The sequence below is a fragment of the Gouania willdenowi genome, chromosome 6, assembly GCF_900634775.1.
Source record: "Gouania willdenowi chromosome 6, fGouWil2.1, whole genome shotgun sequence".
Lineage (NCBI taxonomy): Eukaryota > Metazoa > Chordata > Actinopteri > Blenniiformes > Gobiesocidae > Gouania > Gouania willdenowi.
In genome coordinates this window covers 66,942,665-66,961,229 of record NC_041049.1, presented here as the reverse complement: position 1 = coordinate 66,961,229, position 18,565 = coordinate 66,942,665, and the positions used below count along the sequence as shown (strand labels likewise).

The following is an 18,565-nucleotide window of genomic DNA, read 5'->3' as shown; positions in this document are numbered from 1 at the left end:
AAGGGTAGGTTACATCCTGGACAGGGTGCCAGTTCTGCATAGCTGCTGATATCATCAACATATTGTTTCTTGAAAGGGATACTCAAAACCCTCACACACCTCACCTCACACAGACGACTAGATTTATTAACATAGTCAATAACCCTGATACAAGTCATAATCAATAACCCTGATACATATAAAGCTACAAGCTCGATCGAGGTTCTCTGTTTCCTTCACAGCAAACTGCTCCGGATGCCAAAGACATCTTTCTCTATATCTGACTCCCTTGATCACCAGAAGTACCAAAATAAAAGCTCACTCTGGAGAATTTGCATATTAGCTAAATATTTATGTTTCACCCGTGACATTTAGATCTAACAGTAATTTAGAGTCAACATTTAGATTTAATATTTAACATTTAGATTTAACATTTAACATTTAGATTTAATATTTAACATTTAGATTTAACATTTAACATTTAGATTTAACATTTACATTTTACATTATATTTTTATGAGAAAAAATATATCACAAATTTCACAAATATTGCTGTAAATTTGATCAAAAGGAACATAAAAAATGTTGCTAAATGTTGCAAAAAAAGTTGCTGTTTTTTTTTTAGCATGCACAACTTTACAATCGGCGCCCCATATTCCAAGAATCATTGTCTTCACCTCTTGTCGACTCCTTTTCACGATGAAGTGTTTTTTTTAACAAATTTACTCATTCTAGTTTTCCCAATAACGATTCTACAAAAGTATTCAGGTGTACAGAATGTGACAGAAAGCTCTAATGAAAGACTATTACATGTACAACCTTTGCAGTAAGAATGAGAGGTGATTTAGAAGCTGCAATTCACTATAAAGCACTTTATACGCACGGTGACGTAGTGATTACTCAAAGAAGTGCTCAAATCACGTAACTCGTGACACGTGGTGTCTTTGTTCAATTAAAGAAATTGAGAGAAGAAGACAGAAGGACAAAAATAGAAAGAGAAGTTATTCAAATGTCAAAAAAAAAAGAGTTAAAATGATGGCTTCACATATAGTTATGTTGTGGAGTTGTATTAGTATCTGGGTGTAGCGCAGCTAAAGGATCAAGAAGAGTAAAATACGTGACCGCGTAACTCATGCCTGAAAGAAAAAGGTTTTTTTTACATTAACTGAACCAAAATTTCAACAAAGACATAATATTCTGTATAAAATACAATAAGTGATACATGAACATTTACTCCTTGACCATGTTTGGGCTCAAAAACGCTTGAATGCAGGTAATCCATTGTTCAGAGTCCCAACAACTGACTCAACGAGGAGGAGGGAGACAAGGAATAAACTTATTTCTGTTTTCAAAGCTTGAAAGATTTAAATCTTAAAGATAGAAAATAAAGAAAAGGGGATTATCTAGATTTTCTTTATCCTAAGAAGCTTGAACTGACCGTTTTTCCCAAAGCTTTTTGACCAACCATCAGTTTTAATGAAACTCATATTTTTCTGCAGTTTACCAGGAGGCATGTGAGAAACTCTGAGTGGATGTGAGTCAGTTAGAAGTTATTCCATTGTTAATCCAGCGTTTATATCCACGCATTAGGCTATAATGTATCCTGAAATCACCATGCAACACAGTCTATTTTATGGGGTGTCAAACTGATTTTAATTCAGGGGCCAAATATGGAGCAGTCTAATCTCAAGTGGGTCACAGATTATAGGTGGTAAAACAAGCAACTTTACCATTCATGTAAGGCACTGACGCTATCCAATAATAAGCGACAAATATCAGTGCCTGCAAGATCTTAAATTTCTTTGATTTTCTGAGAAATTTTTGTTTAATTTGGGGACATTTTGGGGAACAATTTGAGGAAAATTGGAAAAATTTGAAGTCGTAATGTGATGTTGGCATGGGAAAACTGTAACCACTGCAAAAAATCTGCAGTTTCAATGAATGTGTCTGTTTGGAGGTACTGAGATATCACCAACTGAATGAGTTGGTGATTTACACAATGTATCATGTTTTTTGCTGCTTTTACTTATTCCTGAGGGCTGAAATAGGAGCTTTAAAGGGCCAGATTTGGCCCCCGGGCCTTAAGTTTGACACGTGGTCTATTTGATTCCTCGTGATATGAATTGCACAGAACTAACAGTGTTCCATTCCACAATTTGGATTAAAATGTGCAAACTGTGATACACAATGTTTCTTATTTCAAACGCTGATTTTCAGGATGACAATTCATGTTAATTTTAACTGACCTTAATTGGAGGCTCTTCACATATAATCACTATAATGTGACATCTGCTCACTAACATCTTGCATTAAAACTCTTGCATGTTCTCTCTGCGTATGCAATGCATGAGCGTCATAGTTTCCTCTGGTTAGAGATGAAAAATACCTTTTTTAAGCACCATATTGATGTTTCTCCTTAGGTTGCACTAATATGCAAAATATTTTGGAATAATTCAAAGATTACACAAATAAGACACAAGCTGCAGAATGTATAATAGATATCCAACAGTGCTGAGAAAGAAAAACAGCAGAGCAAAAATATAGAATATGTAATATATGTTTAATGTATACAGTGATGTTATGGTTATTATTGCACTTCTCATCATATCAGTGACAGGAGGTTATAATATTTGCCACATACATCCTCTGTGTCATGAATAAAAGAGGCTGCAGCACATTTTTCCCCCTTTGAAACACTTTGTTTTCTTTTGAGTGACCCCGCTCCAACTCCCAGAGAGAAACTCTGCAATGTTTGCTTGTTCTCTCTGTGTGAGCAACTCTCAGCGTCAGGGGTGGACGTGATATTTCAAACAGCACATCAGTGGGTTTATGTGTTGGGTGCCCGGAAATTTTTCCAAATAAACACAGCTTGATTCGCCTTGGGTGGGCAGACTTATCAAGCCACTAATTCTCTAAACAGATGAGGGAACAAGGCGGCACCTCATTGGCTGTGGGGCGGAGGAGGGGAGCGCCGGCAGTATCAGAGCAATGAAATTTTAATTAATGTGGGTGGGCTGGGACACCGCGGACTGTTTATGATGGACAATTTATTTCCCAGTGCAAAGTCAACACAACGCAGCAAACGCACAACAGTTATTAAGATGTTCCCGGGGCCCTCATGAAGCTGTAGTCAGTCAGAGGAGGAGAGGCACCGTCCCCGGCTCCATGACGCTCTATCACAGCACACTACCGGCGCTGGGTGTGCCATCCTCCGGCCTCAGTGTCTCCGGAACCCCGTTAATCTACCTCTACGGTGGGGACACGTCAGCAGTGGCCCCTGGCGCGCTGAGCTTCCTGTCTGTGCGTCACCAGGAGCCTCCGCAGAAGCCTCCGTACAGCTACATCGCGCTGATCGCCATGGCCATCAAGAGCGCACCGGAGCAGCGCGCAACGCTCAGCGGCATCTACCAGTTCATCATGGACCGCTTTCCTTTTTACCACGACAACAAACAGGGCTGGCAGAACTCCATCAGACACAACCTGTCCCTGAACGACTGCTTCATCAAAGTGCCCAGAGAAAAGGGCCGGCCGGGCAAAGGCAGCTACTGGATGCTGGACACCAAGTGTGTGGACATGTTTGAAAACGGCAACTACCGTCGGAGAAAGCGCAAGGCAAAAGGTCAGCTGGAGGGCGTGGATTTAAAAACTTCAGGGCACAAGCGCACCAGGGGCCCGGGCCTCTCAGGGGACACCCAGACCTCTCAGGACCTGCGGAGAGGTTCAGTGACAGCGGAGGCACCTGCTGCACAGAAAACTGATAAACAGCAGGCTGCAAAACAACCTCTTCTGAAGAATATAATATTCCAAAACTCACCGGAACACAAATTCAAAGTATCACTAAACAAACACACCCCTGCTGATCCAAAACATTTCGGACGCATGTTGGAGTTTGCGCATCCTCCAGGTGCGCCCCCACAGGAGCAGGAGGAGAAAAGGGACGGGGGGTCACTGAGCGCGGGAAACACCAACATAAGTGCACGTGTCCCGAGCCGAGATAAAACCAAAGGCTTCAGCATCGAGAGCATCTTATCCAAAGGCGAGGACCAAACGCGCAGCGGCGTCTTCGGGCTGTCGGCGCAGATTCAGGCTCCAGCTGTTGGCACATCTGTGCTGTTCAGCACTCGACAGCCTCATTGGTGCCACATGGGATTCCCCCTGTGCTCTTATCTCTCTCTCACATGTCCGGACAAGTTGTTGCATTTTCACTGAACACCATTTACCCTCCGCTGGATGTTTACGCACCGATGCTGATTTTTACGCAGTAATAGTCTTTATCCAATGTCCTAAAGCCTGCAAACAAAACACCAAAAGAATGAGACACACTAATGTTTCCATTTCTTTCTTTTCCTTCGCTGATATACTGTGATTAAAGAAAAACGATTAAACATAAACACGCATGCGTCATTCATTACACGCATGCGTAATGGTCAGATTGGTAGTAAATTGCACCACAACAGTTTTGTTTCCACTGTCCACACACACATGAATACTATTCTTTCACCTTCTTTTGATGGTTATGTATTATTGTCCTTTCAGGTTTAATCACATGTTAATGTAACACAAAAATATTGGCTGTCCTTTCCTATGATTTATATTTATCAATTTTACATATTAAATAAAGTTTAGTTTGGTAGCAAACTGTGGGACATGATTTATTATGCCTTATGTTAAGGTAGGAAATCGTCTAAAGATTGAAATCAGAATTAATAAAATAAAATCTGTTCAGAAAAAGTATAAAAGCAAAGTGTTTTTTTTTTTTTTTCATGGTCATGTGTGCTCCATGAGAGGATGTTTCAGTTTAAGTATTAACAAACTTCATTGATTTCAGATCACAGATTTTCTATGTTTTTCTATTATAATTCATTCATGTGGTCACTCATCATCAGGGTCTATTCATTGATTTACTGAGTCATTTATTTAGGACAGCAGCACAGTGTTGGGCAGTTTGCATGTTCTCTCCTGAGTAAAAGGCTGTGAACTGCCACAGATAAGTGACCAGGAAATGGAGATATGGTGTATGATGCTAATACACTTTTATTACAGTGCGATGGTCTGATCCAAAGGTCACATTTTTAACATGTCATCATTTTTATAATGACATAATTGGAGCATTAATATAGGAAAGAACAAATGGTTGGTTTGTTTTTGTCACATAGTGTGTTTTTCTGCCATTTTGTGTATTTTGGGAGTCATTTCCATGTGCACGCACACACGCACGCACGCACGCACGCACACACAAACTGATGGAATAAAACATGATATCCCAATTTCAGCCAAATATCACGAAAGAGCAAATATCTTTTACAAATACAACTGTATTATATTTATTTCATTTTATTTATTTATCTCAAACATAAAAACAACAAATACTGTAATATACAGCAAACAAAACCTCACAAAAAAGAACTCTATAGCAATGCTTGACAAAGGATAGAAGAAAGCTGTAACGCTTATTCAAATTCTGATCCCTGAGCAAATACACAATATACACACAATACGCAAATAAAAACATACATACCAGTACATATACCTATACATATATAACATCATATATAACACGTCCATTTACACACAAGATTCTAATCCTTTGTACTGATCTATTACTGTAACACTTGCTCAATATTTAATATTATTCATGTTGTTACAGATTTCTTAGTTTAACACAACGGCTTTTCCAAAGGGTTACCCCACAAACCAGGGGTGGACAGGGACAAAAATTCAGCCCTGGCATTTTCTGTCCAGACCGGTCTACATTATTACCAGAGATAAGCTACCTTTTGCCAATAAACATCAATTTTTTTCCTAATTTTTGTCCATTTTTGCAAGTTCTTTTTAACACTTTTATCAAATTTTGGTCCTTTCTTTAATTTTTTGGGCCACTTCTTTTTATCCAAATAAGCTACCATTTGCTCAACTAATACCACTTGTTTCTTTTTTCCCTACATTTTGCCACTTTAAGTTCCATATTTTTGCCCTTTTTCACTATTGTTTTGGCACATTTTGCCCATTTAAGCTATTCTTTGCCATTACATACCACCTTCCTCTTTATTTGCCAATTTTTGGCCACTCTTGGCTGCTTTTGGCACATTTTTGGCGACCTGTTACCATGTGTGCCTCCGCTCACCTGTCAAAAAACCCCAAAAACGTGGCGGACTGGACCGGCCCACTTTGGGTCGACGGCCCGGTATGCCAGATGGCCAGTCCACCCCTGCCACAAACTGAAAAGTATGCTTTTCAGCATTTTCCAGACTCTCCTTGTCTGTGTGAGAAAAATCTCAATAAGTTCCTTGGCAGTGCTCTGCATTTTGCTTTGTACACAATTTGAGCAGTTTTAAACTTCATCAGATCCATCAACTTAAGCCAAATCCACAAACCACACAAACATTAACCATGTAATGCATGTCTACTCTACCAGTGATATTTGTTCAGAAAAACTTGTCAAACAGTAGGAGAAAAACCTCCTATGTCCGTGTACATTTTTTTAATGCTTAGATTTACTGCAGAATAAATGACCCGTGTATGAAATCAAAGGCTGGGTTCAAACTGAGCTCTAAATTAACTCAGGACTCAAGGTCTCAGGGCCGAGCGGATGGTTGCTCTGCACATCAGGAATGTTTGTTTGAAATAAATAAAGCTGCCCACATTTAAGAGGAGGAACTCAGATACACAAGCATTTCCTGTGTATAGGATTCTTTTGGTCGGAAGTGTAAATAAAACATGTTGGAGATGAGGATGGAGACAGACGAGTGTAGAGAAAACAAAAGAGGTGTGGATTAGACCTCATCAGCTGTGTCTGTGGGATTTAAAGGCTTTAACTGGCTCCACTGGTGCTGGATCTGCACATCCAGCTCCAGTGGAGCCAGTTAAAGCACATAGTGTGTGTGAGAGAGTGTTTAAATACTCTACGATCCTCCTCAGACATCCTCCTCCATGTATGTGCTGTGAAATAACAGAACTGAACTGTTTGTCTTGGTGTATTTTTTGTGGTTAAATCTGTGCAATAGTTTGGAACATATTCATTATATTTCACATAGACACTGCTTTATGGACACTATAAGTCAAGGTCAAGTTTATCTTTGAATGTATTTAAACAGAGCAGACATAAAAAAGGCCTTTTTCCTGCTGACGCTCCCTGTGTTTACACCACGAGCTTTGATCTGGTTGACTCACCGCGGTGTTTGAGACCTTCATCACACAAAGCAAGAAACAGACACAGATTTATGTTTTTAACCAAGCCGTTGGACACGTGCACTAATGTTCAGGGACATGTGTCATTGATTAAAAAAGAGAGTGAGAAACTACTTTCTGGGGAGAAAAGAATGAATGAATAATTGTCAACAGCAGATAAAACAAGGAATATGATGGTGCTCTTCTAAAATAAGTCCAAGTCTGTGAACACTTCCACTTTATAGACGTAAAATAAAGAAAAACCTAAAATGTAAAACAAATACCCAAAAGAACATTTTAAATATAATGGCGTCTTAGTTGAGGCGACTGGTCTCTGGTAAGATGGCAGTGAATTAAGTGGCCCATCCTTCTGTATATTCCTCTAAACCACGTGTTAAACTCAAGGCCCGGAGGCCAAATCTGGCCCTTTTAAACATTCAATCCGGGCCGCAAAGTAAAGTCAAAATGAGTGAGAAAACATGAATCATTGTGTAAGTTACCAAATAATTTAGTTGTGGATATGCACAGGGGTGAAAAACATCTGACAAATTTCCACAAGAACTTAAACTCTGGAATTTTGACAATATTTAAAAAAATAGAAACTTTTCATGGGAATTATTTATTGAAATTATCCAGAAATTGTGAGTAATTTTACATCACTGTATCATATCCAAACATAAATATTGGCATCCAATACACTTTAAAAAACACAACATTTATTTTGGATATGTTTTGCTTTATTTGGAAGTAAAACTTTACAATTCTTAAAGTGGAGTTTCTTTAAATTTGTCACAAATTTGATGAAACTCAACAATATTTACAGGGGTTTCCAGTTTTCCAGTGCTTGTATAACACGATGGAAGTCATTTTTACTCTTGACTTGTTGGAACAAACCTAGTTTTTCCAAAATCCTGCTTAGTCAATCATCAAATTATTTGACCAAATAAGACACTTTGACCAAAGTGTCTTATATACGCTAAACCTACATACGCTTTTATGTCATTTATACATGGAAATGCAAAGTAGCACTTGTGTTGGAACTGTTTGATTCCCCACTGGAGATCAAACTTGTCCGTATTTAGCCCCTGAACTAAAATGAGTTTCACACCGCTGCTCTAAACTGTTCAAAAAGAACTGCTACATAAGATATGGTACTGATGTTGTGCACAGTCTACAGTTTAAAGAGGAAGAATAAAGTAAATGAAATACTGTTTTATTAAAAAAACAACATTTAGAGGAAGGAACTCCATTATTTTATCTTCTGGTTCTGGTTCAAAAACTGTTAATCTAAGACACACAGTCAAGCTCTCCTGACCTCTCCCTATATTTCCTTTTGAAACTGTTAATCAGATTTGAACTAATAAGCATGTTGAACTGACTTTAATTGTGGTTGAGTTGAAACTTTCAGCTGAAAAAATGACTTCAACTGTGGTAAGCATCACCATCTCTATTTCATGTCTAATCACGTCCTGTCTCAGTTTGGGAGTTGTGGGCTCCAATGGGCCTCTAATCCATGTGTTTATTATATTTTTTAACTCTTTACATAAACTGACTGCACTTGTCCAAATACATACTCAACACTGGGTGGGAGGGTGTGGCCGTGATGAAGATTGATGGGCTTGTTCGAGGCCAAATTAGGCACCAATCAAGTTAGTTTTCCTGACGCACAGCACTTCTATAAATCCTTTATGTGTTCCACAGCAGGAGAGATGTCGTTCACCACATGGACACAATCATACGCGTGCTTCCACTGAGATGTTGTGAAGCAAAGAATTGAAAAATAATCTGCAACTGTAGGAATGAATCATCTATTAAAGTGAATGAATGAAATGTTATAATGTGTGTTTTGTAGTGCATGAAGAAAGCAATAGACATGCAGTTTTATGTTGCTGAGGTAGGGTGACCAGACGTCCAGATTTACCCAGACAATCCCAGTTTTCAGTGTTATGTGCTGTTTGTTTTATAATAAATGAACGTCTGCTGACAGGAAAGACCCTGAAAGCAGCAGCGCATTTAGCTTAAAAACGTGATCTCTGTGACTGTGAGATATCAATCACAACAGTTGCCATAGTAGCGCTTACAATATAAACCAAATAAAAAACTGCCATCGACCAATCAGCATTGGTCGATGGCAGTCGGTCGATGACAACATTACTCGTTCGCTTTCTCCTTCAACATGCCAAACTACTTTTTTGATTATTCAAAACAATTTTATGTTCACTTAAAATGTTGCTTTTTTTGGTTCATCCATTGCAATAATACATTTCATCCAAAAGGAAGAAAAAAGAAACGTTACCTATGCAAATAGCTTATTTTGAAAATCTGTCGTCTTCTTTGGTTAAATTAATGTCCCGGTGTCACGGTCTGAGTTTACCTCCGTGCTGAGATTATAACCCTAACATAATCAAATAAACAAATAAAACACGTGTCCGTTCACTTTGAAAACAAAAATAAACAAAAATGAATTATTATTTTTTTTTAGCAAAAATCAATTTTTCGGTAGTGCTCATGTGCGCGCATGCACATATACAATCTCAGTACAATGTGAACTCAGTACATGACACCGGTTTTGAGTTACCCTATGCTAAGGTAGCAGCTAGCTTTAGCATCTCTATGTGGTTCAGTTAACTCATTATTTAGTACCAGCATTATGTCACAGAGGTTTATAATGTGTCACACCATGTGTTATTTATGAAAACATTCAAATGGTGTTTCTATTTTGGTCTTATTTGAACTGGGATTAGGCATTAGCATTAGCATTAGCATTAGCATTAGCATTAGCATTAGCTATTGTTGTCAGTAGAAAGGACCTCTGCAGTGGTTCAATGAACTCATAATGGGTGAATGAGTAACTTGTTACTTTATGGTGGAGGGTTTGGGGTGGAGAAAAGGATTGTCAAAACATGATGTGCTTGCTTCATTCTGTTCAGTCCCAGTCAGATGACGTGTGACCACCTTGGGTAGATCTGATTCAGAAACAAAGTTCCAGGTGGCAATGGGGGAAGAGGAGGAGGAGGAGCTGGGGGACGGAGCGTCATTTCTACACAAACATCCTGGGTGAATAGATGAACCAGCCTTGAACGGCCAGGTTGTGAGGGGATTCAATGATGATAAGCGTTTTGTTTTCTGTCAGGCTAAACACAATTCCGTTAGCCTTGAGTCCCGGTCTCTAGCAGTAAATCCCATAAGGTGGCCTAACTCTAAAGCCGAGCATTTCACTTCTCCAAGTTGGTTTAAATTCCGCGTAAACGTTCCAAAGTAGGTTCTTGCTTACTTTTGAGTTTGTTTATCGCATGAGTCTGAGTGTTAAGAGCCTTCCCAAAACAGCTGCCAATGTAATTGTGACAGAAAGCTGCCAGCTCCAATCGGCAGCATACCTGCTTCCATAATTCCAATCATGTAGACGTCTTCCACGTCCTCAACGGAAAGGATGGACAGACACACGTCCCTCCACATATCCCAAGAGTCCATCGTGTATCCGGCAGCAAATGTTTCGTCCGGACAGGCGGGCTCACCTCTGCCCGTTCTTTTTGTTGAAAAAATTGGTCGATTGAATGGAGAGACCAGCTGATCAATTCCATGAATGAATTGTTATCAACATTAGCGTCAGTGAAGTTTATAGCTTCTAATTACAGATGTTATTCATAAAAACATCTAAATAGTGCCTCTTTCTTGGTCTTGCATTGCCATTAGCATTAGCATATATGATATGTAGCTATTCTGTACTACATTGCATTTTGTGTTGCTTTTTATCTGTAGGGAAAGAACTACATACTGTATATGAAGATTACTTTATTAGTTGTTAGACTAAAATTAAAGCCATTTAATCATGTTTTCTAATATTTTCGCCTTTTGGCTTTGAATCATCAAAATGTATTCTGGGAAAATATCTTATTTTCTTCTAAGATTAGGATGACAACCATTTGGAAATGGATAAATAAATATTTTCATGTATTTCTGGTTGTCTGAATAGAATATGTGGAATTTCACCAAAAGTCTGCAAAGTTTGAAATATGTATTTGTTGTGAATCAATGAGCGGCATCTGAAGCGAGCATAAAAATGAATGTTGGATTCTTATTACAATCCATTGAGCACAGAAATAAAACTGAACATGTTTGTTTATCCATAATGCCTTTGCAGGCTGTGGTGGTTCTTGTCCTCTCTACGCCTGCTGCATATTCAAACCAAACAATGAAATTATTCCTGCATATTTATTTATAAGCAGTGCAACACACAGAAACAAATATTTACACCGCGTTTAAAGTGAGAGCGTTGCTGTCGAGGTCCAAAAGACTCAAAATCCTGCAAGACAAAACATTCCCATCCTGCCCTAGATGGGCTTTTAATTGACAGAAAAACTTTTCAACATCTCTGCAGCTTTGCTTTCACCAACTCTAAATAAATAACTGCAGTCCCATGAGTGTTGTGTGTGTATATGAGTGTGTGTATGTGCACATATATGGCAGGAGGCCTTGTACACAGCAGCAGGATTACCACCCCAGACTGGGACCACCCTGACTCCAACACTTAATCCAGTAGGAAGTGGAGCTGCATCACAGGGCTGACTACACACACTGCACACAAACATCTCTGCAAACCAGCAATAGTGTTGCAAAGGACACATATTCAAACACACACACATTTGAACACTCAAACCATAATAAACAGGAGAAGATGAATCCATCACAGCTGTTTCTTTGCAAACCCAGCATCAAGACGGGGACGCGGCACAGCTGTGACAAACAGTACATATCTATGTCCCCAAAAAATGTCTGAAATATTATTTTATGTTGATGCTGTTCATTCATCTTTTAGAGCAGTGTTTCTCAAATGGGGGTATGTGTACCCGTAGGCGTACGCAATGGCACTACAGGGGGTACTTGAGAGAGAGAGAGGAAAATTAAGAAATGAAAGCAATGAAAATATGGGGTTTTATAATAGTTATTTCTCGTTAAAAATTATAAAAATACTAAATATTACCAGCAACTCACACAAAATAAGAGAAAAATATACTGAATAATAAAAAGAACAGACAAACAAATACACAAAATCACACCAAAAACACACACACTAAGAGAGAAAATTACTTACTATTACCAGCAACACACAAAACAACAACAAAGACAAACTAAATGAGAGAAAAACACACAAGATCGCTACAAAATACACAAAAATAACAGAGAAACGTGCAAAACGGCATTAAAAAAACAACCAAATGCCTCCAAAAACACACACACTGAGAGGATAATGTAAATAATACCAACAACGCACAACAATTACAACAAAAAAACACACAAAAAAAGATAAAAATATACTGGAAAAAAAAAAAAAGAACAGACAAGCAACAACAAAATGACACCAGAAATACACAAAATGACACGAAAAAATACACAAAATGATGTTAGAAATTATTTTGATTAGAGCGTGAACTAAAAATACAAGAGTCAGTCTTGGTCCCACATCAGGAGGGAGATGACAGGAAATGATAAAAACTTTAGAAAGAAATCGATTCAGGAGGCACTAAATACTGTTTCTTTGCACTTGCGATTGCCGTTGTGGAGGTCTGATTACAACAAACATACCACACCACAACATATTGGACGTTGCATGTGCATGCACCTGAACAAATGTACTGAGCTCAGGCACATCTCTTACAACCAAGCAGTACCAGTGATGCGTGCCAACTTAAGCATAGGACAGTTCAGCTCACACTGGCTAAATGATCCAGACGTGTTTGGGAATGGCACAGATTGGCCCAGGTCTGTAGGCCTCAGGGTTGGGCTCAATTACAATTGTGATTGCCTAATTGATAATTAATTACAATTCTGGTGTAATTTTAAAAACTGTTGCTGTCGTACTTGTAATTAAATTGTAGTTGAGTTCAGATAATTGACTTTGTAATTGTAATTGCCATTAAAATTCGATAAAAATTGGTCAAATATAAAATATAAATATATTATATTGTATATATTATATACAAATATATATTGTATGTATTATATACAAATATATATTGTATATATTATATACAAATATATATTGTATATATTATATACAAATATAATTTAACACAAAACAGGGGAACCATGTGACAGTTCTACACATATGTAGTTAACAATTATTAAAATATGTAAGCTTTCCCATGTTTTATAATAAAAACAAATAAAATAAATAAATCTAGGGGTATACTGACACAAAAAAGGCTCAGATGCCCACACCAATAATATTAAAACCTTTATTTTCAATGATTATGAAGCCAAACAAGGTAAATAATAGATAGGAAGGAAATTAGATGATAGATATTAGTTTTAGGTGTAATTTACAGCTGATTTAGGAGCCGTTATAGTAAGAGATGCTAACAGAAAGCTAACACAAGGGGAAGGTTAACTTTTATTAGGTTGTTTATTTGAGGCTCAGTAAATGTGATTAATTGTAAATGAACTTTAGTAATTGAGAATGTAATTGTAATTGACTTCCTGAGGATAAAAAACAATTGTAATTGGAAAAAATGCTTGTCTTTGTAATCGTAATAGGATTGTAATTGAACATGGGTAATTGAAAATGTAATTGTAACTGAAAAATGTAGTTGACCCCAACCCTGGTTTAGGCCCTTAATCAAACAAGAAGAGGAAACACATCCTCACTGTGAACTGTGCAGCATCTAAACATCCAATAAACATAGCAAAACTAAAATCAAACAGAACTAAAGTACAGTAAACCTCCGTAGGTTCACATGATGTGATGATATTAGTGCTGACAAGAGATTCATTCATCATGCTCTGTAATTAATTAGTCTAATTAATCTCTTTTTTAATCGCACCTAAAAAATGCTGAGTAACGCCCTCAACTTGAGGTATTTTCATTTAAATTACATTATTGTGGCAGATCAAAAATATTGATGTATAACAAAGTGACTTTATAAAGTAATTTATTGTTTGTTTTTAACAGACTAGAACAGATGCAGACGTAGACATTTATATTCCTCTGTGTTTGAAACTAGTCCCAAGGGCTGTGCGTCATATCTCTGTGAACTTTAGTCAATCTCCGAATAACAGAAAATACAAGTGAAATAAAACGTCATAAGTTAGCACAACGGTAAGAAGACTTTTCTGACACCGAACTTGTTGCTTTTTCTCTCCGTCAGATTTCAATATTTATGCAGTGAGTTTGTTCATTTGTTAGTCACGGCTTGCAGCAGTCCGTGCGTCTGCGCTAGCTGTCCGTGCTAGCTGCTACATGTTTAGCATTGAGGTGGTAGCGGAAGCTACAAAGCTCCAGTGATAAGGCAAACTCTTTTTTGCACAATTTGCACACAACCAGGCTTTAGTTTTACATCTGGTGTTTTTAGCCAAAATGAACGCAAACGAAGCTGAGCAGCTCGGCATTCTCACGTCTTGTTATTGTAGCCTGTGCATCAGTATTATGGGTATACCGGGAACTTTTGAAATAAGAATGGTTCCACGCTGTTTGGAGTGCTAAAAAAAGCCATTAACGCTTATTTTTTTAGCTTGTAAAGTTTTCCTTCAATTAAGTAATCACAATTAACGAGTTAAAGTGACAGCCCTAGATTATATATCTATGATAAGAGATCTGTAGGCGTTGAATCAGATGATCTGGTGAGCTGGTTGTCACATGACCTGACTCTAGTTTCCTTTGTGCATTGCTGCACGTCCGTCTGCAGAGAGCCAATCAGAAGAGCTTTGTTAGAGGAGGTCTGGTATTAATTAAAAGGAGCACGGTGCCACTCTGCTGACTGGCCTTTCACAGTTCATTAGCTGGTGTCCAATCAGAGCACAGCTAGCATGACCGCTGTTTATTTGTACGTAGAGCTGGAATGGACAGCGTGAGGGCCGCTTTGACCTCGAACCACAAACATTAAACACTCCAGCACATTGTACCGCTGCATCGGTTTCCTGAAGTATCCAGTGCTGACTGCTGCACACATACACGAACTCATAGAAACCTGCATGGATCTGCAGTCATATTACTTATTTTTTTTTTTTTATTGTGTTTTTAATCTTTTTAAATTATATTCAAAAGATTTAGATTTTTTTTGTTCGAGAAATTCAGAGTTTGACGTAGATGTGAAATATAACTTTTGGTTAAATATCTGGCGCCCTCTACTGGCTACTTTGGACATGACAGTAGCAACGAAAGGAGGGAGAGATTTCCTAAAATGTATCATTAAAGCTGCAGTATGTAGATTCCTCTCTCCGCTCCGTTTTTAAACTGAAACTTAGCCTCCCTTACCGGTATCTTTTGTGAACGCTCTTAGCGACTTTTTAGGCCGGGCTACTAGGGGTTGAACAGACTAGTATATTAGTCAACTAGTAGACTTTAGTGTTGTCTCGCGACTCTGTCCACGTGACATCGACTAGTCGCAGTACCTGACTTTTGCCCAAGCTGGCAGCGCAACACAGCAAACGAGGGTCTTAGCACCCCAGCACGACAAGGCAGCACAACATCAAGCATTTCTTGCTCCTTAATGGTTTGTGCTCAAACTGCAGCTGGTAGGCAGATACTACGGCTAATATACATGCTAACGTTAGCTGTAGTGGTAACATGTATGTGTATTAAGCGGATCTGGAAAACATCAGCAGCGCAGAACGGAGGCTCCGTTAGCGCTGTTTTGCAAAAGTCTGTGACCCGAAAAAATCTGTGAACGGAGGTGGCGACAGTTCCAACCCCTGCGGCTTCTCGGAGGACATTTACTTCATTACTTTAATGACTGGGGGTCGTCGAGTTTCATAATAATGTTGGTGGTAAAACAGTGATTAAAAGCATTTTATTGGTAAATACTTAAGGAATATTCACTATGTTCACAAATGACTTAACGCTGCTGTGGAACACAGTAATGCAGGCTATTTGGTCACTGTTTTTATGATTTTAAAAGGCATTTATTACATTTTTATGTGTTTTCAAGCCTTAAAAGAATCACTTTGAATGCCTTGTTGCTAAAATATGCTTCATACTGTGGCTTTGCTTTGTTGGGCCAATATAAAAATGCTATTCAAAGTAATTATAGCTTTAATCACACAAGCATTATTGTCTTTATTGTAATTTCTCAGAGTTTTCAAATGAGAAAGGCAGAGTTGGGAGTTGCCTTGAATGCAGCGTCAGTGCAAAAGCGCTGAAACAGAGATAAAGGGGAAAACGTTAGGAGTTGGGAGTTCGCTTATTTTAAGTGGCCTATCCAGTTTTCTGGGGGTCCACCCACAATCAAAATCTTGACGCTGCTACTGTACAATATGCTCAAAGATGATTATGGATTTTTGACCAAATGATGCCAAATAAACTTACATACCGCAGCTTTAAATCTAAGTCTTTTTTTTTTTAACTTTTTAAAATATTTTATACTACATTTCTTCCACAAGCATAGTTTTACATTTTTGTTCTTCTACACCAGGGATGGGGAACTTTTATAGGAGTGGGAGCCACAAATCGTTGGATTTGAAAGAAAATACAGAAAATAAATTATTGTCAGTACTCTTTCTTTACACCTCTCGTAAATGTTAATCCATGTATTTTGACTCTTTAAACACGGCTTATTGTGATTTGGAGAAATTACGTACACAGGTTGATCAGCCATACACAGAAAAGTGACAATATGGTAAAATTAAATTATTAAAAAAAACGAAAATTGAGAACGCTTCACGATTGTGCGTGTAATCCTTGCGCCAGGGGCCATGCTAATCTTCTCTGTATCGTTCCAATTTTAGTGTACGTGCAGCAAGTTGCTGCACATTGTAGAACAGCGCCCCATCATTATTTAAAGGTAGGAATCGCTCAGTACATCTGAGAGATGGTTTTAAAAAACACGTGGTTTTTAAAAACATTATTTTTAAAGGTAGATTTTAAATGATTATTTTTTTGACAAGGATAATAATATATAATATAATGAAGTATAAAATACGTTTTTAAACTGATTTTACGTCTAAAGCCGCTTTAACATTGCTTCAGTAGCGCGCAAAGGCTTCTGGGATATATTGGCAACGCAGAGAGGACGACTGTGTCTCAATTTGGTGCATTCTGGTTAATAATTGACAATATAGAACGCAGAATGCTGTCTCACATGTTGCAACCTGATACAAATAAAATATTCTAACCTTTTGTTTGTCACTCGCTTTGTGTGTTATCTTTATTAAAGGATCCACTGTAGTTACACACATTCACCTGTAGATGTCACCACTGCACTTTACAGGCCAACGAAAGCAACGCTCCTTAGGAACAAAAACACAATAAGAAAATACCTATACTTTACATTGTAGTGGTTTTTGTGAAGCTGTTAATAAACGTGTGATTGTCAATTGATTTTTAAAATTCAACAAAAATAATTGTAGTAATTTGGCAATGCATATTTTCTAACATTTCAAATATTTCTTAATCCGTATCATTATAGAGTTTTGTCAACAACAGCAAGAGCAATTCAATTAATTCCTTTTTTCTGAATGCTTTTTATTTAGTCAATTTAGAACTTTGGCTTTGCGTTTTAATGTGTTTTTACAATAATGTTTCATGTGTTAGGAATGCCGAGAACTCTTTTTAAAAGAGCAACAACGTGTCCTTTTTAGTGTGAAATTCAAACGCAAATAAAATTTATTTCTGTGATAAATAAAATATTGAAGTATGAATCCTCCATTTATTAAATAAATAAAATAAAATCCAGTTTGAAACCACAACACTGCAAAGCATGCTGGGAAAACTGCATTATAGTAATAGTAAACTTAGTACTGTAATCAATTTCTTCACTTTCAGTTAAAAAAAAAAAAAAAAAGGAATAGAGACAGTAGAATCAACCCCAATTTAGTCATTTTACTTGACAACTAAGATAAACTATAATATATTAGTCAGAATAATGATATCTGACTTATGCTTGCCATATGAAATGTGCAATGGAGGTGGATTCATCGACTATGATCACATTACATTGTACCCATCATTTTTCTTTAACTTTCAAGACAAAAAAGAAGAAACTTCAAAAAAATTATTTTTTTTAAAGTTTTTTTTCTGTCACTGTCAGCATTAACATGAGCCTCAATATACAAACAGCTGATTAAAATCAACCCAGTGGACTCAAATATCATCATATTCCATATTTCAATTTAAAAACAAACAAACATTACACATTCCTATAATACCTAAGGACCAGGATTTCCATAAGGACTGAGAAGACATGCGTGAATGTAGTGCAAAAGGCTCATGCTGTGCAAACATTAACAACATACAGATCAATACATGGAGTCAGAGGAACAATCAAGCACTTAATTTGCAACATGGTCACTGAATACATCTTAGGACAGAAACACAGACACAGACACACAGGGGAATATTCAATAAATACTGCAGACAGCTAGAAGACTAATCTATTGACACTGAAGCTGTTGCACTGTTATCTATGCACAGTGATAAAAGTGACAC

General features: G+C 37.6%; 1 protein-coding gene and 1 non-coding gene across 2 annotated transcripts; one reads left to right on the top strand and one right to left on the bottom strand.

The window, feature by feature from the left end:
• The first annotated feature begins 3,049 nt into the window (after positions 1-3,049).
• Positions 3,050-4,292, top strand: foxl1 (forkhead box L1). The gene has a single exon (XM_028450571.1). The coding sequence runs from the start codon at positions 3,145-3,147 to the stop codon at positions 4,186-4,188; it is 1,044 nt and encodes a 347-aa protein (XP_028306372.1). The 5' UTR covers positions 3,050-3,144; the 3' UTR covers positions 4,189-4,292.
• Positions 4,293-16,782: 12,490 nt separating this feature from the next.
• LOC114466271 (U6 spliceosomal RNA) lies at positions 16,783-16,890 on the bottom strand. The gene has a single exon (XR_003674420.1). It is a non-coding gene; the product is annotated as a U6 spliceosomal RNA (small nuclear RNA).
• Positions 16,891-18,565: the final 1,675 nt, after the last annotated feature.